This window comes from Oryx dammah, unplaced genomic scaffold (assembly GCF_014754425.2).
Source record: "Oryx dammah isolate SB20612 unplaced genomic scaffold, SCBI_Odam_1.1 HiC_scaffold_27, whole genome shotgun sequence".
In the NCBI taxonomy this organism is placed as follows: domain Eukaryota; kingdom Metazoa; phylum Chordata; class Mammalia; order Artiodactyla; family Bovidae; genus Oryx; species Oryx dammah.
This window is the reverse complement of record NW_024070211.1, coordinates 7,806,155-7,830,339: the sequence shown is the minus strand read 5'-3', so window position 1 is coordinate 7,830,339 and position 24,185 is coordinate 7,806,155. Positions and strand designations below refer to the sequence as shown.

Genomic DNA, 24,185 nt, shown 5'->3' with positions numbered 1-24,185 from the left:
AACTCTTCATCCCAGCGGCTGTTAAACCACAAACTCAGGGCCAGAACACAGCCAAGGACTCTCCCTGCAATTTTTTATTTTGCCAGGAAAAAAAGGTAACTTTTCATTTCAACCTAAAGTAACAACGATTTTGAACTGCAAATATGAACTGAGCCCCATGATGTGCACTATACTCTCAGCCTATTTCTCTGGCTTCTCTATATGAAGATTTCTGTGAATTTAATAGGCATCTGCTTTTCCCCAGTAATGTGATTTTTTATTTCTTCTTTTCCCCCCAGTCTCCTCTGGAATCAACCCTGTTCAAGGGAACAGGGGGAAAAAAAAAAGCTTCTGTATATTCTTTCAGCAAATATTTCATTGAAGAAGAATCAAGTAAGGTAATATACATAATGCAGTGACCAGTGGTGCCTGGCACATAGAAAGCACCTCATATTTATATTAGTTCAGTTAAGTATGGAATACTCTTCTACATTTCTATCTCACACATTTGGAAAATGCAACAGAAAAATTAAGTCAGTGAGATTAAGTTCTTTAAAATCGACAAATCAGATCTTCCTTGTAGTAAAAAGGCATCCCAATCTGAATTATCTTGATTCTCACGAGAACTATTTTCACCTCTAAGATGATGTTGTAAGTTTTCCTTCCTACATTATAGCTCTTACAGCTGAACTTTTTAAAAAAAGCCCTTCCCTTGACGTGTATCCCCTTCTACCTACCAACCTGTCTCTTTGACACAGCCAAGGTTCTTGTTAGAGTTTGGCTTCACTTACTCACTGAGCCCACTCTCTCGCTTCCTCTTCACTCTTCTAGCTCAGCTATAGCTTCCCCAATACCTCTCCACCAAAGTCATTACTACTTAAGGTTACCCATAACTTTCAGGCTGATAAACCAAATGGAACACTCAACTTTTACTTGACACAACCAATTGCTCCGTCCTTAAAAATTTTCTAGATTCCTTGGTACCTTGCTCTTATAGTTTTCCTCTTCCCACTATTGCTTGATTGAAACTCCTCCTACTTCGCCTGTTCCAGATTCTTTATTACACAACCCTTCAGTGTTGTGAGCTCTCAGGAATTTGGTCCTGAGCGTTTTTCCTACTTTTCACTCATTTACAGAATAATCTCACACACTTTAAATCCCACATAAAGTATGTACACACACACACACACACACACACAATTTCCCTACCCTCCTGAGACTTCTTTCTGAGCACTGGGTTTATACATTCAACTTTCTACTAGAAATGTCCGTTTGACATCTCGGTCATCTCAAACTCAACAAGTCAAAACCTGAACCCTGCTCCTTCTCCTTCTCATAACAGGCACCACTATCAACCAGTGATTCTACCAAATGCCCCCATCATCTCACAGAACTCCTTCTTCAGCATCTTCTTAGGTACTCCACTTCCAAAATTTATCTCAAATCCATTCTCTTCTCTCCATCACCATCCTAATTCAAGCCAATTCAAGCCACCACTACCACCATCTTTGTCCATCACAAAAGCCTACAAGTAGTGTTCCCTGTTTCCACTCTTGCCACAGAATGGCTAGACTACTCATCCTAAAACACAGATTAAATCATGACACTGCCGTTTTACTAAGAATAAAACTCACAAGACACACAAGGACCTCCATGATGTGGTCTGTTTCTCACTCTGCACCTCAGTCTTGTTCTCTCTATTCCAAACACAGTCTCAACGTGTTGAATACCTCCACTGAGTATTTCCAGCCTTTACATATGCCAATTCCTCCAGCCTGGAATGATCTTCCTCTCATTCTTCCCCTAATTACTATTCATCCTACATGTCGTTTTCTCAGAGAAGCTCCCATTGAGCTTCCATCTAAATTGGTTTCCTGTCATTCTTTCTCAAGATACCCTGTTCTTGTCCTTAATGTAATTATATACCATATCTGTGTATTTCTTTAATAGAAGCCTCTTTCACTAGACAACAGTTTCTGTGAAGTCTTAAAATACTCAAACTTAACATATCAAAAACAAAATTCCTGATCTCTCCATCAGAACTAGCCCTTCCCAAAGCATTTCCCATCTTGGCTAATAGCAACTCCATCATTCTAGTTGTTAAGAAAAAAAAATCTCGGTATCATCTTTGACTTCTCCTTCTCTCAAATTCCACATCCAATCCATCAGGAAATCCTGTGATTTCCATCTTAGAAATATATCCAGAATTAGACTACTTCTCACCTTAGCCCAAGCCACCATCGTTTCTTGCCTGAATTATAGACAGTCCACTACTTAGTCTCCTTGCCTCTGCCATCGCCTCCCGATTTGCTACTTTCCACAGAGCTAAAGATTTAATAGAATGTCCTGTTTACCTTACCCCTATCATTCTCCACACTCCTTACCCTACACTTCATTTTCTTCACAGCACTTATCACCAGTAGACATACACTTACTACATGCCTCCCTCAACTGAATATGAATGCCATAATGTTCTTTGGTGTATCCAAGCCCACAGAACAGTATTGCAATATTTGTAAAATAACTGATTGAAAAAATAACAAGTATTATTCCGGCAGGCAGAAACTGGAGGTAGGGGGAGAGGCTAGCATATTTCAGATAAAAGAAACAAGAGCAAAAGTCTTCCAGGAAGGCAGAGAAGTATAGGGCATGTTGAGGACCAATCTAGCTAGAACATAACATATCTGCAGCTGCAGTGGGGGGATAAGACTGAAAACACGTTGGGACCATGATCTGAAAGACTACAAATGCTGTATCATGGAGTTTGTATCTAATTCAATAAACAGCTAGAGGAAGTAGGATCCATTTAAAATTTATGACTAAAGTCTCAGTTTTATTTCAGGCAAAATTACAGAATATAATACAATTATTGAAGGAAAGGATAAACGTTTCTTCAAACTAATAATATACAATACCTGGTAGATTCAGTAATACCAACTAACCTTCATCTGTTAGAATACAATATAAACATTTCATTCATCTCTTAAGTCAATTATGTCATTTAGGTTGCCACATAAATCGTGTCTTAAGACCTTAATTCAACTGGATTTTAAAAAGCACATGAGACAAAAAGTCATTCTATTATATGGAAAATGCCATCCTCAAACATGGTTCATTTACTCACCCTCTGTCCATTAAACTGTTTTGAGAGCTCCTTGAAGACAAAGCAAACTGTTCTTATTCCTTTATCTTTCTAGTACTTGGTGCATGGAAAGTACTCAATGTTTGCTTCTATTATGATCCCTTTACTGTGCTTGACTGTTCCTAGACCAAGACTGCATCTTATATCCTCCAACTATAAAATGGGCATACCTCAACCTACTATTAATAGAACTTGAGGGGGAAAATACTTTAAAAAAAAAAAAAAAAAGACTTTTCAAAACGGATATCCCAAAGAGCACAGAGGAGGACCTACCTTCAAACCATTTAAACAATATCTATACTAAGAACAATTATAGGTGTTGGCAGATTTCACAACATAAAAGCTTCCCTTCTTCCTGCAAAAATGTTCTTTTAGTGCCATTAGGAAAATAAATCCAAATTCAATCAGAGTTTCTCTGGTAAAACTTAAATAAAGTTAATTTTCTTTAAACCAACTCACTTAATTTAGATTGGGTTTCACTTTTCATTCTTCCAAGTATTCTGCATGAAGAACATTAAAACATTATACATAAACTGTCACCAATAATTTATTCAAGTTTATGAATAAGATTAGAACATATAACAAAATAGCAACAGCAGTCATTTTAAGGGGGACAAAAGTAATTTCATTTTATGACACTTTTCTGTGTTTTCCAGTTTGTCTACAGTAAATAACTGTTGGTTTTATAACTAGAAAGAAACATTTTTTTAAAAGCATAATACATACAGATGAATACACTAGGAAGCAGAAGAAAAATGGTATTATTTTTCAAATTTAGGGCCAATATTTAAACTAAAACAGATACCACTTATGCTGAGTCATTTTTTTTAGATACCTTTGCAATCAATAGTCCTGCTGATAATTAAAAATGTTAGTAAAGTCTATGTTATTGATGGCTAGCATTAGTTTTTACTTGATTTAATGAAGATCAACAAGCCCTCAACACCTGTAAATCAAAAATTTAGGTCTCTATGTTAACTAATATCGACCTCCCTCATAGCTCAGTTGGTAAAGAATTCACCTGCAATGCATGAGATCCCAGTTCAATTCCTGGGTCAGGAAGATCCGCTGGAGACGGCATAGGCAACCCACTCCAGTATTCTTGGGCTTCGCTTGGGGCTCAGCTGGTAAAGAATCTGCCTGCACTGTGGGAGACCTGGGTTCAATCCCTGGGTTGGGAAGATCCCTTGGAGAAGGGAAAGGCTACCCATCCCAGAATTCTGGCCAGGAGAATTCCATGGACTGTATAGACCATGGGGTCACAAAGAGTCGGACACGACTGAGCGACTTTCATTTCACATGTTAACTAATATATTCTGTAACCTAGAAAATCAAATAATACAAAACTTCATACTCTTCATAAGTTTATACCTCTGCAAATTTTTCAGTTAAGTCTTGGGCATATGTATATTCAAGGCCAAAAGTTCATTTAAGTCTAACTGTCTTCTTTTCTCTCAATTAGTCTATGTAGTCGGGTCTCATAGCTACCGCTCTTCCATTTGCCTACATAGCACAAGACTAATTGGGTTGTCTTTAGCTTTTAATGAACTTTCACTCTAGCAATCTACCACCTGGTCTCTACCTCTATAATAAAGCAACAGGTTGTTAACTAAAGAAAACATACACAGAACTCACATATTCTTAAAAGTTCTTAATTACTTCAACTTTCAGCCAATTGCTTTTGTAGTCTCTAATATTTATTCAGATTCTCCTTTTTCCTTCTTTCACACATACAAATAAATAGCTATGCTACATATGGTAAAATGTAATACTCAAATTATTACAGATGATTGACATTTTTACAATTCTATTATAATGAAAACTTAATTCTTTCATAAAAATAAGTTATCTCACCTGTAAAGTTGGAAGTAATAATTTTATTACAAAAAAGTAAGAAAACTGTTATACCTCTTGCCCAGAGTCATACTCTATTTCAGCTCTAAGCAAAGGACCACCAACAAAAAAATCTATAAAACAAAATATATGCTCTGAGTGTCAATACCTGGCCTTGACTCTAATATTACTACTTCTTTAAAATATTGATATTAAAATATATAATACTCCTAGACCATCTTTGGCATGCCTTTCAACTATAGCCTCATTTATCTACATTAAGTTGTTATTTTCATCAATTTATACTAATATAGTTTCCTGGTTTTCTGTTTTAAATAAAGGAAAATAACAAACCAAATAAGGCTAATTGATATTCTGTAAACCATTTCTTGGTAATGTGTACTGAGGGATAAAGTCAAGTTACCAAAAAGACAAAAGGATTAAAACTTCCAAAAGAATTCACAAACTGATCTCTGAATTAAAATTTAGATTTCTATTAAATCAAACTTGGACAGTTTGTATTCAGAAAGTCCCTTTCCATTTTCTACAAGAACCTATACAATGGATAAACCCATCTTAACTTACTCCCCTACTTGACTGAAAGCTGCCTTAATCACACTCTTCAGCCTGGCTAACAAATTTTCCTTTTCTGGACTCACTAATTCCCTAGTCAGGAGACCTAAGAACACTGAGGTTCCACACTGTCCATGAAACAGGAAACGGGAAAGTCTTGCTCACTATCAGTTTACTGGCTTCTCTGTAAGCACCTTTCCAAACCAACCCTAACTTTTAGCAACAGCCAGGTCTTCCCCTTTGCTCTTTCCTGTTATTATTCATACCATTAGACGCTTTTTAATTGACGTATAGTTGATTCAGAATGTTGTGTTTCAGGGGTACAGCACAGTGCTTCAGTTATACACACAGTCTCTTTCTCAGATTCTTTTTCTTTATGGGTATTACAAAATATTGAGGATAGGTCCCTGTGCTATAGAGTAGATCCTTGTTGGTTATCTACTTTATATATAGTAGTGTGTATGTGTTAACCTCTACCTCATAATTTATCCCTCCCACCAATCTCCTTCCTTCATGTTAGACTTTTCATGTGTTCAGTCCCCTTGTCTGTCTCAGAATCCTCCCATCTGTTACCCATTTGGGGCCCCTTTCTCTCAGAATTTTACATTTAATCAAGTAATCACCTTGGCCTTTGCCAAGAGGAGCACTGTTAAGTATTCAGAACAGCCCAGACAAAACATAACAAAATAGTGTTGCTATTAACTTCACATTTTTACATTCATTTCTATCTCCTGAATTTTCCTCTCTGAAAACCTCAAATAAATGTCAAAGCAATTCATCCAAGGTAACACTGTCTTGATGTTGGGTTAGTTTTTGTTCAATTATTAAAACAAAGTTTTCAGCATCACTGCCTATAGAAAATTAATTTCATTTGTCTGGTTTTTTTTTAAAAAAAGGCTGCCCTCAAAACAAAACATAAAGAATTCCCAATTTACACAGTAAAAAAAAGGACAGCTGTGAGCCTGCCCATAATCCATTTGCACCTTTCCAAATGCTGCTGAGAAGCTGATGAATAGACAGCAATCCAAAAAGCAGAGAAGTGTTGGGAAAACAATTAAGACTCAGACTTAGGTTTTCAAAGTCTCATTCTCAACTTCTAAGTAACTCATCTCCCTGGCACTATGGGTTTGAAACACTGCTGGTTCCTCCTTCTTCTGAAAGGAGGATCCATCTACTGTCTCCTGCATAATGAGTTTCACAAGTGATGTCAGAACTAACATTCCCAGGGCTCCCCTGGTGGCTCAGTGGTAAAGACTCCACCTGTCAATGCAGGAGACTTAGGATGGTCCAAGGTCGATCCCACAAGATGCAGAGCAATTAAGTCCCTATCCCACGACTACTGAGCCTGTGCTCTTGAGGCTGGGAGTTGCAACTACTGAAGCCTGCATGTCTCTGCAGCAAGAAAAGCCTTCACCGAAATAAGAAGTTTGCGCACAGCAACTAGAGAAAAGCCCTCACAGCAAGAAAGATCTAGCACAGCCAAAATAAATAAATAAAATTATAAAACACACACACACCCCCTAACATTCCCATTCTTGGCTATTCCCAATTCCCTTATGATAGCTTTTTTTCAAAGTCACGTCAAAGCTTACTCCTCTGCCTTTACCCATCTGTCCTGGCCCAACTTAATGTGAACCACAGTCGACTCGTCAAGCATGTACCACCCTGTATTGTTGTTTTCTTTCCAATAAAATTTATAAACCTAAAAACAGAAAATGCTTAATAGTTTCTTATATTTCACATAATACCTAACTCAGTTTTAGGCACTTACTTCATTCCAATAAATGCTTTATATCACAGATAATCAGATGTAAGTGACTTTAAGGATCATCTAGGTCAAACTTTTATATCTTTCTTATATGAATTAACACTCAACAATCAGAATGCCACCATCTACTTTTTAGAACAATGGTTCCTAATTCCTAGAAAAAGAGATTCATATAGAATTTTAGATGTAATTTTAAGGATTTACGAAATCCCCTGAATCCAATTAATGAAGCTCATACTTATGAATAATACACTATTGGGAATTCCCTGGAAATCCAGTGGTTAGGACTCTACTTTCACTGCCGACAGCCTGGGTTTAATCCCTGGTGGGAAATAAGATCCTACGAAGCCACACAACACAGCCAAAAAAGAAGAATATATTATCAAGAACGAAAATAGGTGTCCACTGTTCTACTATGAGCCAAGCACTATTCCTAATACTTTACATAGGATGATATATGGCTGGATCATATTTCCTAGCATTCCTTGCAGTTAGATGAAATCAGGTAATTATAGTTCTCCCCAGGGGAGAATGAAAGGAAGTGACAAGTAAAAGTTCTAGGCTGGTGCCCTTATGATGAGCCTCCTCCATACTCTTCAACTGCTGCAACCAGGATTCTCAGTTACTAGCTCTGACTGAGAGGACAATGCCATGGGGGCTGGCGAGAAAAGAAGCTGAAAAGCGCTCTGGTCCCTAAATGACTCTAAGGAGGAAAGCCGTCAACATTGAGAACACCCTGCCTGGGTTGCCAGGTGAGAAAGGAAATTAACTTCCATTTTGTTTGAACCACTGTTTGGGGTAGATAACAGCACTTATTACAGAAGCTTAGATTACCCTAATTAATACACACAGGTCACCAATTAATCCCCTCAGCAACTCCATAAAATTGTGCTGTTCTCATCATCTCAATATTAGTGGTCAAGAAACTGAGGTACTACAAAGAATTTAAGAAACTTCCCTGACACACCTCTAGAAGCCAGATTCAAGCCATGCAGTCTGGCTCCAAGCAGTCAGGGTTCACGCACATTAAAAATTCTGCCAAATACCTCAAAAGAAACAATTATTCTTGTGTGTTAAGCCACTCTGCACCAGATTAACTTTTTACACCACTCCAATTCTAGCAGTTTAGGAATGACTGCCAATAGTGAGTGTCCCAGTTCAAAATGGCAACACCAACAACTTTACATTCCAGCCAGTAAAAGTAAACTGTAAAGGGAATCCTCCTCCCCAAGATCAGAAACATCATCACATCATACCAAAGATTCTAGCAGGGGGTGGGGAGAGAGGGCAGCAGGGGAATCAATAGGAGTTAGGCATGTAGAAGCAAAGGAAAAATCCACAGATCAGACTCTTCTCAACTTCTCTCATTTTGTTGTTCAACACAGTATTTACTTTTATCCCATATAGAAATCTGGGTTTTCAAATTCTGAATGTAACAAAGAAGAAATACTGGTGGAGAATATATGGCAGATACATGAAAAGACTAGAAGTACCAAAAATGGAAGGGAAAATAGATAAAACCACACAGTTTTGGAGGCTGGAGGGTAAGCAAAGTTGAACAAATGAAGGACCGAGGTTTGAGACACAGACCATCAGGATCTAAAAAGTAAATAGCCCTCAATTCCAAAGCATGTCAGACACATATATTGACACCAAAATGCTCAGAAAGAAGGAAACAATCTCATTCTATTTGGTACCATCTTAGGTACCCACTCAGAACAATACACAGACCTTACCATTAAGAAACTTACTGCCTTTCAAGTAGGGAAGATGTATATACAAATAAGTATATACAAAATGACACACTACTAGCATTTATTTACTTATTTATTTACTTCTAGTATCTTAGAACTAGGCATTGTTCTAAGCTTATTATCACCATATCTATTAACTAATTTAATCCCATGAGGTTGGTCTATTAATATCTCACCTGTGCAGATGAGCCAGAGAGGTTTAAGCAACGTGTTCTGGGACTCACAATTAGTAAGTGGACAAATTGGATTAGAAACCTGGCAGTAGATAAGAGACTTTATGACCTTGCTAAAGGGCTTGAACTTCACCCTATTAATCAGTGGTCCCCAAGTAGGACTAGTGTATCAAAATCCATACCAGGCCCCTCGGAGCAGGAGAAAGAGGGCACCCTAACTCTTGAGGATGACTGCCTTTTAGGCCTCTTTTACTGTTGGGAGGGCACCCCCCATCCTGTACATGCTGGGGGTAAACAAACAAAAATGGAGCACTGCTGTTATACAGGCAATGAGAATTCACTGGGCTCATGAACAGACAACTCCAAAAATAAGCGGGAAAAAACGCAGCAGTGAGTCTAGTCACACTAGCTCGTAAGGTCCCAGCCTATTTCCATAAAATTTAACGCTACCTGAACAGGTAGCTTGTTTATACTCATTTCCTTTAGGTGTAGGTAACAGTTTCCTGCTACAAACTCAGGTGTTTAACACGCCACACTGGACAACCACAGTCTCCACCCCTTTGCTGCTTTCAAAATAATTTTATTTACAAGGGTAGTTTCCCCATTGGCATTTCCCACACATAGATTTTGGTAATCAAGAATACTCTTTACCACAACTTACCTGTCCCCTTTTCCCCCTTTGAAACAGCTATCCCGATTTATATCAGTACAAAGTTTTGCCTATGGAGAATCATGGGGCAGCAGAAAACATTTCACCTCTTACTTCATGAAGAGGAAAACAAGTCTCAGAGAGGGAAAATCACCTGCCCAGGTTAACATGCCAGTGAGTACAGAACTATGACTTGAACCTGGTTCTTTGCCACCAAGCCCAGTGACAGAGGCTTACAACTATTTATAAGTAGGATGCTTTTAAATGGCTCACAAACATTTATTTTGATAGTTATGCACGTAAGAAATATAATCACCACACCTAATCCAGTTTCACAAGCATTATTACTTAGGGCAATGTGTTTATGCTTTTTAAAAAGTGAGCTGGATTTAGTAAATAATACCAATTCAAGAAATATACAGAAAATTAAGAAGGGATGTATACAAGTGACTCAAGTCTGGGAAACAAGGCACCACCTCTTTCTCCTAACTGAAGAGTTAAATTAATAGTAATAGGGCATTAAGCATTGATCTCCTTGCCTGTAATTCACATCCTTTATTTCTTTTTCTTGTCTTATTGTATTGGCTAGACCTCCAGTACAATGCTGAAAGGCCACTACTGATAGCACTTCTGTCTGACTGGAAATTTAATGATACTTCTAAAGTAATATGCTTAAGTAACATGTTTTTTAGGTTTTCAGTAGATACACTGTTCTTGAATTTATGGAAATTCCTTCCTATTCCTGGCTCAGTGAAATTTTTTGAATACTTCTCTCTGACCCACCCCTCTCCCTTCTCCATGCTGCCTTCCAGGCCTTTTCCTTTTTCTTTTTTTTCCTTTTCCTTATTTCAGATTTCTTCCTACATTCTCTGTATCTCAGAGTACTATATCTGCCACTACAAATAACTGAGACTCTTTGAAGATACTCTGCGAGTTCTATACCTGTCTGCTGTTTCAGTTCCCTGAATCCAACTGCTTCTAAAACTGATAACTGAATGAAATCTCCAAATACTGTTCCCATCACTTGCAGAGCATTTCTTCCTTCCATGTCTGAAACATAGCCCTAAATGTCTTCTGTACTTTAGAATAGAAACTCAGGAAATAAAGAACAAAATTGTTCCGGATTTCTGTTAAATTCTCCGACTAAGAGCTTAAATCTGAGAGCTGGCTTAAGTAAGTGACTAAAGAAAGAAAATCTCGACGATTTTAAAGAAGTTTTGAGAGAGGCAGTTGGATCCAGATGTTCGTAACTTCTTTCTCCTTTGCGAAAACGAAAAATACTGAAGAAAAAAGTAAAGGGCTAGAGGTAGTACTTGTCAACAAACATGGTACTTCCAGGATATAAAAACTGGAGAGACCAGAAGGGGGAAAAAAATCAACCCTTTAAAGCCCAAACAAGTTACGAATTCTTTCCTCGTCAGTTTTTCTTTCAAAACAAAAGGGCACATAATCTTTCCCGAGGCAGCAACACCGAGGGGAGCAGCCAAAATGTTGCATCATACAAAACACTCGCGCTTGAGAAACAAGAAACCAGATGGTGGTCAAATACCTCAGACAGGAAAACCCAAGCTGGGAATCTCGGTCTTTTCCGGAGGCCCAGGAACGTCTGCTCTTTTTAAAACATTTTTTCTGATGGAATCGAAAATTAAAGTTACAGTTTCCTACAGCCGGGAGTGACACGCTCTTTCAGAAAGCGTTCAAAGAAGTTCAGTCCATCAGCTCACGACGGGGCTGAGGCTTCGCCTCCCAGGCTGGGAGTGGACTTGGGTCGAGAGCCGAGGGCTGAAGTGGGGTGGGGTCGGGCGCCCCGGCGGTGGCTTGGGGAGAGGAGGGTGACAGGACCCACCCCCGCCCCGGTCCCAGGAACTGGGGCCTCCGGGGCCCCGGGGCGGCGGCGGGGGTGGAGGGAGAAGCTCGCCCCACCCGGACGCGCGACGATGGGGAGGCATCCGCCGGGGTCCCCGCGGCTGGATGCGGGGCCGCCTCCCCGCCCCGCCCCGCCGCGCTGGCTTTCTGGGGTCCCAGTCCCACCCCGGCTCCCTCGACCGGCCTGGGCGGCGGGAAGGCGCGGGAGGGCCCAAGACAATGGGCCGGGGGCGCGGGAGCAAAGCTCCCCTCCAGCCCGCTTGCCCTGCGCCGCGTGGGGGCGCCGCGGCGGAGGAGCGCCCAGGGGACGCCGCCCCCCGCGGCCCGGCGGGCGCAGGGCCGGGGAGGTTGGCGGCTCTGGGAGGACGGGACGGCGGCGAGGGCTCACCTTGACGAAGAGCTCGATGATGGGCTCTTTGTCCTCCTCCTTCAACCCATTCAGCGGCATCGACAACGCCATGGCCGGTTCGGCTGGGCTCCGCGGACGGCGGCGGCGGGGGCTGTTTCTGCTCCGAGACTGCTCTGGCTACGGGCTCCCGCCGCGCGGCAGCTCCCTGGGCTGTCCTGGCGTCTAGCTCGCCTCAGCCTCTTCTGCTCAGCACCGCCCCACGCCCCGCGCGCGCGACTCTGAGGCGGCCGCAGCCCCGGCCCCTTCAAGTCGCGGGGGGCGGGGCGCAGGGGGCGGGGTCTCGTTGGGGGGCGGGGCCAAAGGCCCGAGTCTCCGGTCTCTCCAGAGGAAAAGTGGGCGGCCGGAGCGCGGGGGCGTGGCCTCGGCCAAGTGGGTGTTGAGTTGGGGTGGGGGGCTCGGGGGCAGAAGGATGGCTCCTGCCCCTGGAGGCTGCTGAGGCGGCTTGCCCTCGGCTCAGGGGCGTGGCGCCGGTGGGGACCAAGAGAAGCCAGGCTTGGGCGAGCGGAGGGCGGGACTCCGAGCCTCGCCTCCCGAGGTGGGGCGGAGGGGAAAGTCCCCCGGGAACCAGCGCCTGACACCGCCTCCCGCCGAAGCGCGGGCGCGTTCTCGCAGCTGCCACTGGCGCTGTGCCAAGTGACCTCAGCCTTCGGCCGGCCTGGAGAGGCGAGAAGGCATCTCCCGTCCTCTCTGCTGCAGCCCCCCCAGGACTCGTCACCCTTTCCCTCAGCAGTTGCCTCCCCCCAACACCCTCAGTTAGGCAGAGCTCCCTTCTGCCTCTTCGGAGAAAGTTTTCATCTCCTTAAAAGCACCGTTTTTTCCTTCCTCCCTGACTTCTCTGTTTTCCCTTTTGACTCTCCGGTCACTTCTGTCTTGGGAGCCAGCGTATTAACAAATATTTATGAGACCCTACAGTGTGCCTGCCCCCCAGCCCCCCGCAATAAACAGCACGGACCAGATCCCTCTCCTCCGAGAGCCTAAGGTCTTGAACTGAACGCCTTTGCCCGAGGCTACGAAGGAACCTCAAGCTATTAATCCACAGGGTTCCCCTTCCCCGAAGTGATTTCCTTTCCCCATCCACCTGGCAAACCTAAGTGTGTATCAGAATCACCTGGCTGCTACACTCAGACCTGCTTTACTCAATTCTCTGCTTCTCCCGAGGGGAAGGGAGAAATTCCCATTTTAACAAGCACCAGGACCTTTTGAATGCAAGTGGTCTTCAAACTGGAAAAACTCTACTGGGATTTGAAGTCCCTGAAGACAGTGGCTGTATACTTTGAGTCAGGCAGGAGGTAAGCACCGCCTTTGCGACTGATGAATGCCTGGGGCAAGTGCCGTCCCCTCTGGAAACAGTTACTTGTCCCCTCTTCTGACTTTCCGTAATACATGACTCAGCTACTCCTCCCCACCTCCTAGCTTAAGTTGAAGGCTGAGTCCTGAGAGGATCAGACCGAGGTTTATCTCTCCACATCCTCAGAGCATAGCTCATGTCAGAATGTTTTAACAAAGTGAACATGTGTGTGAAAATAGTGAAACCGGTAGCTTCTCCCTCTCCCAGTCCATAGCGTGTTGCTCAAATTCTCTTGCAGGAACTCTATTAAAGAAACATCCTACCCCAGGGGTTAGGAGCATATGATCTAGGGTCAGATCTTAAGCCCTTAAACTGCAAGATCCTGAAATCCCTGCCTGCTCAGTTTGCGACCCCATGAACTGTAGCCTGCTAGGCGCCTCTGTCAGTGGGATTCTCCAGGCAAGAATACTGGAGTGGGTTGCCATTTCCTCCTCCAGGGGATCTTCCTGACATAGGGATCGAATCTGCGTTCGCAGGCAGATTATTTTACCCCTGAGCCACCTGGGAAGCCCCAACTCCCTAAGCCTCAGTTTCATTCTCTACATGTGGCTGGGGCTGTTACCAGGCCTTCCTTACCTCACGTCCTACTTAGTCAGTGATAGCTACTATCGCCACCCTAGGCCTCCTCCTGTCCCTGTCCACCCCTGCAGGCGAGGATGGCATCACACTCAACTCCCCGAGCCCAGCCCATTTGTTGAAAAGAAGTAAAATGCCAGGAGGCTGTCCCCGAGATGGGAACCCAAACCAAAAACAAAAACTAAAACTGAAGTGCCAACTGAACCTCGTGTTCTTCATGGAGTCAGGAAAGTGAACCAAAGTTTGCTTCCGGTCTCTACCTGCCTGAAAAGGAACCAAAATAGTGAACCAGTTCAAAGCAGATTCAGGTCCAAAACAATCAAATGGGACCTCTAAGATGACCCCAGACTGGCCCTGAGGCAAAGAATATTTCCAGGCAGTCCTCTTTTGAAAAGGTTGCCTGATGGTCATCAAATTCAGCTTGAATAAGTCACTATTACGTGTGGTGAGTGTCTACTGACAGCCCCATACTGGCCTCTCGGCCGAGGACATGGAGATGACCAAGGCATGGAGGGATGAGCCAACCAGGGGTTTTTAGGCCTTATTGAGGCAGATCCTGAGAGGAAGCCACTGACATTCTCCCCCACAGAACCTTGAGGCAGTGATGATCAAGGCTGAGAGCCAGAGCCTGTGCTTAGAAATCTGATCACAGTCACTTCTACCTACATTTCCCAATTTCCACCACCACGTGGCTTGCATGGATGGGCAGAGCCAGTCCAGGGAGAGGCAGAAAGGGAGAGAACCAGGAAGTGTATGTGGGGGAGGGTCCACAAGCATATTGCATTAAAGTCTCATATTCCAGTACTGAAATGCATGCATGTTTTTGCAGTCTGTGTTCATTTGTTTTTATAACACGCACACAGATCTTGAAGACAGGTAGAGATGTGTTCTCCTCCCTCCTCCACCCCCATCCGCTTCTGACCTCATCTCTGATTCCTCTCCCCTTTGCTCTCTATCCCAGGCACAGCTGCCTCCTTGCTATTCTTTGAATGTGCCAAATGCCCTCTTGCCTCAGGGTCTTTGCACTTGCTCTCCTCCTCCTATGGAACATTCTTCCCCCAGAGGAACATTCTTCCCCCAGGATTCCTGCAATTCCCATTCCCTTGCCTCCGTCAGGTCTTTGCTTACATACCTCCTTCTCAGGGAAATCTTCCCCAATACCATCCTACTCAACATTGCAAGTGGTTCAACCTCATTCTACTCTCCACTTTATTTCTCCCCATAACACTTATCACCCTCTGAAATACATTTTACTTGTTTATTTGCTTATTGTCTCTCTCCTGCCACTAAACATCAATTCCATGAGGGCAGAATTTTTTGTTTGATTTTTGGTTATGGCTAATATTCCCAGCTCATAGAACAATTCATAATACACAGTAAGAACTTATGGAATGGGAATATGTGCCTTGTTTAAGCTACAGTTTACCCCTGATGTACCCTTTGGAAGGTCTTGTTGGCGCCTTCTGAGAGGTCAGGTGGTTTGTGTTTGTCTATGATTGCTGCTAAATGAGAAGTCAGGTTTTCCAAGGGGCAAGATGGCACCTCCAGAAAGCCCCCACTGCTGGCACACTTGCCTCTTCCCAGTCCTGATTCTGTAGTGCTGCTCTAGCTGACCATCTCAGACCCACTATCTGCAACTGAGGCAGTGAAGAGCTAAGCACGTGGACTCTGGGTCAGACTGCCTGGGCTGCAGTTCTGCCACTATGGTTTGCTAGCTCAGAATACCTTATTTAACTTGGCTGTGTTCACTTTGCTCCCCTGTAAAATGGGTCTGAAAATAGTAACTAACAATAGTTATGATTTTTAATGAGTAAATAGGATTGTGCATAAGTAAATCAATGTTAAATGCTTGCAGTGGTGCCTGGTGCATGGTAAGTGCTGCTTAGGAAATAGCTGTTGGTCTTAAACCCATCTGTCTTTAATCTCAACTACTGAACTCCCATGATGCATGCCAGATATCTGAGTGTTTTTATATCCAATCCCATTTATTCCTCATGGGGACTTCCCTGGGGGTCCAGTGGTTAAGAATCTGCCTTCCAATGAAGGGAATGTGTGTTGGATCCCTGGTTGGGGAACATATTGTTGTTTAGTCCCTAAGTCATGTCCAACTCTTTGTGACTTCATGGCATACAGGCTTCCCTATGCTTCACTGTCTCCCAGAGTTTGTTCAAATTCGTATCCATTGAGTTGATGTTGCTATATAACCATCTTATCCTCTGATGTTCTCTTCTTTTGCCTTCAATCTTTTCCAGCATCAGGGTCTTCCAATGAGTCATCTCTTCACATCAGGTGGCCAAAGTTTTGGAGCTTCGGCTTCAGCATCAGTCCTACCAATGAATCAGTTCAGCTCAGTTCAGTTCAGTCGCTCAGTCGTGTCCAACTCTTTGCAACCCCATGAATCGCAGCATGCCAGGCCTCCCTGTCCATCATCAACTCCCAGAGTTCACTCAAACTCACGTCCATCAAGTCGGTGATGCCATCCAGCCATCTCATCCTCTGTCATCCCCTTCTCCTCCTGCCCCCAATCCCTCCCAGCATCAGAGTCTTTTCCAATGAGTCAACTCTTCACATGAGGTGGCCAAAGTACTGGAGTTTCAGCTTTAGCATCATTCCTTCCAAAGAAATCCCAGGACTAATCTCCTTTAGAATGGACTGGTTGGATCTCCTTGCAGTCCAAGGGACTCTCAAGAGTCTACCAATGAATACTCAGGGAAGATTTCCTTGAGAATTGACTCACTGGATCTCCTTGCAGTCCAAGGGTCTCTCCAGAGTCTTCTCCAGCACCACAATTAGAAAGCATCATTTCTTCAGTGCTCAGCCTTCTTGATGGTCCAACCTTCACATCCACACATGACTAGTGGAAAAACCATAGCTTTGACTACACAGACCTTTGTTGGCAAAGTGATGCCTCTGCTTTCTAATATGCTGTCTAGGTTGGTCATAGCTTTTCTTCCGAGGATTAAGCATCTTTTAATTTCATGACTGCAGTCACTGTCCACAGTGATTTTGGAGACCAAGGAAAGAAAATCTGTCACCACATCCACTTTTTCCCCTTCTATTTGCCTTGAAGTGATGGGCCCAGATCCCGTGATCTTAGTTTTTTGAATGTTGAGTTTTAAACCAGCTCTCTCACTCTCTTCTTTCACCTTCATCAAGAGGCTCTTTAGTTCCTCTTCACTTTCCACCATTAAAGTGGTATCATCTGCATATCTGAGGTTGTTGATATTTTTTCCAGCAATCTTGATTCCAGCTTGTGATCATCCAGCCCAGCATTTTGCATGGTGTACTCTGCATATAAGTTAAATAAAGAGGGTGAAAAGGTATAGCCTTGATGTACTCCTTTCTCAGTTTGGAACCAGTCAGTTGTTCCATGTAAGGTTCTAACTGCTGCTTCTTGACCCACATACAGGTTTCTCAGGGGGCAGGTAAGGTGGCCTGGTATTCCCATCTCTTTAAAAATCGTCCACAGTTTTTGTGATCCACATAGTCAAAGGCTTTTGAGTAGTCGATGAAGCAGAAGTAGATATTTTTCTGGAACTTCCTTTGCTTTTTCTAAGATCCAGAAGATCTGGCAATTTGATCTCTGGTTCCTCTTCCTTTTCTATTCCCAGCTTGTACATCTGGAAGATCCCACATAACCTGGGGCAAATAAGCCTGTGCGTGCCACAACTACTGAGCCTGCACTCAAAAAAATAAAAAAAACTTTACTCCTCATGGCATTTCAGATGAATAATTTTCATTGTCCACACTTACAATTAAGGAAACTAGGGAATGGAGGAGATTAAACACAAGTCATTCAGTTGGGAAGGTGGCAGAGCTGAGACTTCAGCCCACAACCGTCTTTTCACCACATTGTATACTTAGTGGGTATGGGTAAGCGCCTACCTATCCTTAAGGCCCAACTCAAATATTCCCCTGCTCCAAGGAGCTGTCTTGAACCAATGTATTGGTCTGGATTCTACATCACCCATCAAGGAGGTTAGGTGGTATTGCATGTACTAACGTGAGCTTCTCTAGCAAACTGCCTGATTTTGAACTCCAGCTGGACAAGTTACTTAACTCAAGCAAGCCTCCTCATCACAAGAGACTAGAATAGAACCTAACTAATAAAGTCACTTTGAGGATTAAATGAGATAAACAATGCAAAGCATTTAATTATAAACATATAATAAATGTTGGCTATTATTACTATTCATATCAATGTCTTCTGCCTTGGTATACTGTGAGATTCTCAGAGTAAAAGGAACCTTATATCCATCTTTAGTTGAGCAAAATATCTTATTTCCTAGCTGTGTGATTTTGAGCAAGTAGTCCCCTCTACACCAATTTCCTCTTAAAAAATGATGATAATTACAATACTTCAATACCTATCTCATAGAGTTGTTATGGAGATTAAACAGGTAAATAAATGTAAAGCTTATTAACACACGGCCTGGCATATACTAAGTGCTAATAAACATGAGAGGCAGGCCTTAGAGATGTGAGTTCAGTTCCAGGCCACCATAATAAAGCCAGTATCTTTTTTTTTTCTCTTTCAAATCATTTTAATAACCTGGCAGTGATTCAAAGTATGAAAAGATGATTCAAACATCTTCCCTTTAAAGAGGATGCTACCATAATTGCCTCAAAACAAGCATGATCAAAGGCAGGGATGAGACTGGATTCAAGAAGCAAGAGTTGTAGCAAGACTTCAAGGCTCACAGATTGAAGAGCATGGTTTCAGAAAGTCTCCTGGGGCTAGCAGGCAGCAGAAGGGATATGAGATTTTAAGAGATCCTCAGAGGACAGGCCGAGGTTGCTGGGTCATGAATACCTTGAAGCATTTCTTGATGGTGATTTCATCTTGAGAGTATTTGTTGTCCAGGGAGAATTGAGCAGGATAGGTCCAGCGGCTCTGTTGTCCCATAGAGTCAGGCTTCTTCAGCGTGTAGATCTGGTCTCCCTGCCCACTGTAGTAATACTGGAGAAACATGACCACAGCAAAGCCTAAGCTTTCAATTCCCTCCGCAGCTACCTCTAACTCAGAAAGCCAGTATCTTAATAAAGCAAGCCACACGATTTTTTGGTTTCCCAGTACATATAAAAATTATGTTTGTGCTGTATGTAGTCTGTTAAGTGTGCAGTAGCATTATCCTGAAAAAAATAATATACATACTTTAATTTAAAAATAATGCTGTTCTATTGTATAGCACATGGAACCCTGCTCAATGTTATGTGGCAGACTGGATGGGAGGGGAGTCTGGGGGAGAATCAGTTCAGTTCAGTTCAGTCGCTCAGTCGTGTCCGACTCTTTGTGACCCCACGAACCGCAGCATGCCAGGCCTCCCTGTCCATCATCAACTCCCGGAGTCCACCCAAACCTCTGTCCATTGAGTCTGCGATGCCATCCAACCATCTCATCCTCTGTCCTCCCCTTCTCCTCCTGCCCTCAATCCTTCCCAGCATCAGGGTCTTTTCAAATGAGTCAGCTCTTCGCATCAGGTGGCCAAAGTATTGGAGTTTCAGCTTCAACATCAGTCCCTCCAATGAACACCCAGAACTGATCTCCTTTAGGATGGACTGGTTGGATCTCCTTGCAGTCCAAGGGACTCTTGAGGGTCTTCTCCAACACCACAGTTCAAAAGCATCAATTCTTTGGCGCTCAGCTTTCTTTAAAGTCCAACTCTCACATCCATACCTGACTACTGGAAAAACCACAGCCTTAACTAGATGGACCTTTGTTGACAAAGTAATGTCTCTGCTTTTGAATATGCTGTCTAGGTTGGGGGAGAATGGTCACAAGTGTATGCATGGCTGAGTCCCTTTGCTGTTCACCTGAAACCATCATGGCATTGGCTATAACCCAATACAAAATTAAAGGTTTTTAAAAAAATTAAAAATTAAAAAAATAATGCTGTTAGGAAACTCCCTGGCAGAAGGATGCCACACTTTCACTGCTGAGAGCACAGGTTTGATCCCTGGTTGGGGAACTAAGATCCCATGGCATAGCCAAAAATAACAAGCAAAAGTAAACAAATAAAATAACTAAATAAATAAAAATAATGCTGTTGGTACACTAGACCTGAGTTTCAAATATTTATTCTTTGCTAACTAAATTCACAATGGGAAAAATAGCAAATTAGTCTGTAAGCCTGTTTCTTTATGTATAAGATACGGGTGATAAGAATACTAATATCACAGGGTAATTGTGAGGATTAAGTGAGATAATGCATGCAAATGATTTAGCAGAGTACTTGATATGTTACAGATGTGAAATACATTTTAAAAATAAGTATATTAAATAAATTAACAGTGTTGGAGAAATAGGGCCAATAGACTTGTTCAATGGCAGGTTGCCAAAGGCCTCTAATTTGTAAGAAAATGCAATATCTACAAAGTAAAATACAATGATGTACAACAAAATCATGTATGCCTATAATTCTTATTCATACTTTCTTATACCTAGCTCAGTGCTTGGGACATAACAATAGTAATCGTGATGCCCTCCTCCAGGGCATCTTCCCGACCCGGGGATTAAACCTGAGACTCTTATGTCTCCTGCTTTTGGCAGGCAGGTCCTTTACCACTAGCACCATCTGAGAAGCCCCAAGTTTGATGAGATTCAGTGAAAGAATAAATAAAATTCAACCATTGCCTTTTAACCTCCATCTCCTAAGCTTCACATCGTTGTTTTTCTCATTGTACCTGTAACAGGTGCTTAATTAATCTCTGGGGGCTTCCCCAGTGGGTCAGCAGTAAAGAATCAACCTGCAATGCCAGAGACGTGTCAGGGGCCATGAGTTTGGTCCCTGAGTCTGAAAGATCCCCTGTGTAGGTAATGGCAACTCCAGTATTCTTGCCTGGGAAATCCCATGGACAGAGGAGCCTGGTGGGCTACAGTCTATGGGGTCAAAAACAGTCGGACACGACTGAGCAATTAAACAACAACAACAAACTAATCTCTAGTGATGTCAGTCAACTCAGTTATGAAAAATCCCAACACATCTTTGAACTTCAGATGTGTCCCCACAATATGAATTAGGTCCTATAAAATCCTGCTAATTGTGACTTAGCCATAATTTTGGCTAAAGTTTAACCTGAATGCTGTGTCCACAGAAGCAGCAACTTCCCACCACCCTGTAGGTATGGGCTCCCCTGGAGGGAAGCAAAGTCATTCAACAAACATAGGAGCTGGAGACACATGTCAATTCAGCTTTTCTAGGCTCTAGAAACAGAGTTCCAGTGTGTGGGTCCAAGGACTGAAGTGTTCTTGGCCACAAGCTCCAGGACACAGACCTTTGAGAGGAGGACCATTCAGGTATCGTTTGTAACAAGGATACAGCAGAGAAACTGAGGCTCAGAAAAGTTAAACAATATGCCTAGGGTCACACAGCTGGAAAGCAGCCGAGCTAATAATCAAACCCAGATCTCTTTGTCCTTGAGCCCAGGCCCTGGCCAACCATCTGCTCATAACGCTGGCCTCCAAGAGGTCTTATGAGCATTCAAAAAGATAGTACATAAAGTTTTTGGCACGCCTTAGGCATTCAAAAAATGTCGTCTTCTGCTGCTTTTGCACAAACCCCTCTCTAACCTCTTCTCTCCTTCATTTTGCTGTACTAAGATCAAAAGATTTTGCATAAGAGACCACAGTTGAAATGCCAGGTTTGCCTCTCACTAGTTAAGGCAAATCATTTCACCTTGCCAAGCCACAATTTCTTCTGTCAAGTGTGGGGATAATGTCTATAACAGAGGCTTATGTTGAGTCAGGGAAAGAAGGGGAAGTTTACACAGACGTGATAGGTCATCAGTCACATCAAAGAGTTATTAATTAACAAAGCATCCATGGGATCAGGATCTACTGGGCTGACTATCTTCTACATTAGTTCCCCAAAGAAAAACAACTGGCAATCCATAAGCAACAACAAGCAATCTTGGGATTTCCCTGGCAGTCCAGTGGTTAAGATGCCATGCTTCCATTGCAGGGGCATGGGTTCAATCCCTGGTTTGGGGACTAAGATCCCACATGCCACATGGCATGACTGAAAAAACAACAACAAAATAGTAAGAGCAATCTCATGGAAATGATAAGATATAAAGTTAATACTTTTTTAGAAACCAGTGCCTTCCTATATTCAAAACCCTCCAGTTCGAAATTATAATAGAAGTAAACATCTCAGTTATTCCTGCAACCAAAAACATAAAAATATCTGGGAATAGGAAATCTCTCAACAATATGTGAAGTTCCATCAAAATTGTTTTTGAGAAACATACATATATATGGCACATATATGTTATTTATATATAAGGCACATTATAAGGGAAATTGGGCTTCCCTGGTGGCTCAGCAGTAAAGAATCTGTCTGCAACACAGGAAAAAGAAACCCGGGTTCAATCCCTGGGTCAGCAAGATTCCCTGGAGGAGGGCATGGCAATCCATTCCAGTAGCCTTGCCTGGAGAATCCCACGGACTGAGGAGCCTAGTGGGCTACAGTCCATAGGGTCACAGAGTCAGACACGACTGAAGCAACTTAGCATATATATATGCTTAAAATATATTCTTAGAATATATATATTCATATATACATATATATTCATTGGAAGGACTGATGATGAAGCTGAAAATCCAGTACTTTGGCCTCCCGATGCAAGGAACTGACTCATTGAAAAAGACCCTGACCGTGAGGCTGGGAAAGATTGAAGGCAGAATAAGAAGGGGATGACAGAGGATGAGATGATTGGATGGCATCACCTGGCATCCCCAACTTGATGGACGTGAGTTTGAGCAAGCTCCGGGAGTTATGATGGACAGGGAGGCCTGGTGTGCTGCAGTCCATGGGGTCGCAAAGAGCTGGACACGACTGAGCGGCTGAACTGACTGATATACATATATACGCACCAGGTTTCCCAGGTGGTGAAGCGGCAAAGAATCTGCCTGCCAAGGCAGGAGATGTGAGAGATGTGGGTTTGATCCCTGGGTTGGGAAGATAGTCTGGAATAGGAAATGGGAACCCACTCCACAATATTCTTGCCTGGAAAATCCCATGGACTGAGGAGCCTGGCAGGCTACAATCCAGGGGGTCCAAAAAGTCAGACATAACTGAGCAATTGAGCACACACGCACATATTATATATTCACCAAAAAACCTTGAAAATGCTTGGATACATGAGGAAGCGTAATCTATACCTGTGATATTAATTTCTCTATATTAGTCTAAATTTTAATGTAATGCCTGTACATCATTTCTGCATGCCTGTGTATCACATTCGCATACCATAATAATCTTTTCATAACTCTATGTCACAAGTGCATTTCTCTCTGGAAGGATACACAAGAGATTGGACACAGCGTTCACCCCCAGAAAGGAGAACTAGATCACTGGGGATAGAGGTGTACATTTGTTTACTACAATATAGATTCTTTTTACATAAATTTAAAATTTCGTCCTTTGGCTATGTATTACCTCTCCAAAAAAAAAAAAACAACAAAACGTTTTTTTAAAGGAAAAAAAGAAAAACAACAGTTGAAATGGCATTCTGAGGGCAATGAAGCCTAAACTTGTGGACAGTACCTTTCCAGCTCTGTAGTAGGGAGCTAAGTGAGTCGGGGCAGGTCTCAGCCTCCCTGTCTTCTTGGTTTCTTGCCCTGTCACACAGCTATGTGGGAGCAGATCTCAGAAGCCATGTCCCCTTGCTTTGCATCTGATGTCTTTCCATCGCATCCAGCTGCTCTCTGTGAGCACTGGTTTTGGAGGATGGTAAATAGCCACTTTGCCTGGAACACACACACACACAGAGACAGACACACACACACATACACATACACATAGACAGACACACATACACAGACATATAAATAGACACACACAGAGACAGACAGAGACACACAGACACACATAGACACACAGACATAGACATATAAATAGACACACAGAGAGACAGACAGACACACACACACACACACAGACACACACACACAGACATATATATAGACACACACAGAGACAGACAGACAGACACACACACACAGACACACAGACACAGACATATAAATAGACACACACAGAGACAGACACACACACAGACGGACACACAGACAGACATATAAATAGACACACACAGAGACAGGCAGACAGACA

At 42.7% G+C, this 24,185-nt stretch overlaps 2 protein-coding genes across 2 annotated transcripts in view; both read right to left on the bottom strand.

Annotated features, from left to right (window-relative positions):
* CLIC4 (chloride intracellular channel 4) overlaps positions 1-12,575 on the bottom strand; it is a 78,514-nt gene extending 65,939 nt beyond the window's left edge. The window contains exon 1 of the mRNA XM_040229677.1: positions 12,126-12,575. Within this exon, the coding sequence (XP_040085611.1) occupies positions 12,126-12,197 (72 nt within the window). The 5' untranslated portion in view covers positions 12,198-12,575. The remainder of the gene's footprint in view (positions 1-12,125) is intronic.
* A 6,272-nt stretch (positions 12,576-18,847) lies between these two features.
* On the bottom strand, positions 18,848-19,042 carry LOC120855096 (H/ACA ribonucleoprotein complex subunit 3-like). Its single transcript, XM_040229705.1, has one exon. It carries the CDS (start codon positions 19,040-19,042, stop codon positions 18,848-18,850), a length of 195 nt encoding a protein of 64 aa, XP_040085639.1.
* Positions 19,043-24,185: the final 5,143 nt, after the last annotated feature.

Coding starts and splice junctions, on each gene's coding strand:
- LOC120855096 (XM_040229705.1), bottom strand. CDS start 19,042: ATGTTTCTCCAGTATTACTACAGTGGGCAGGGAGACCAGATCTACACG.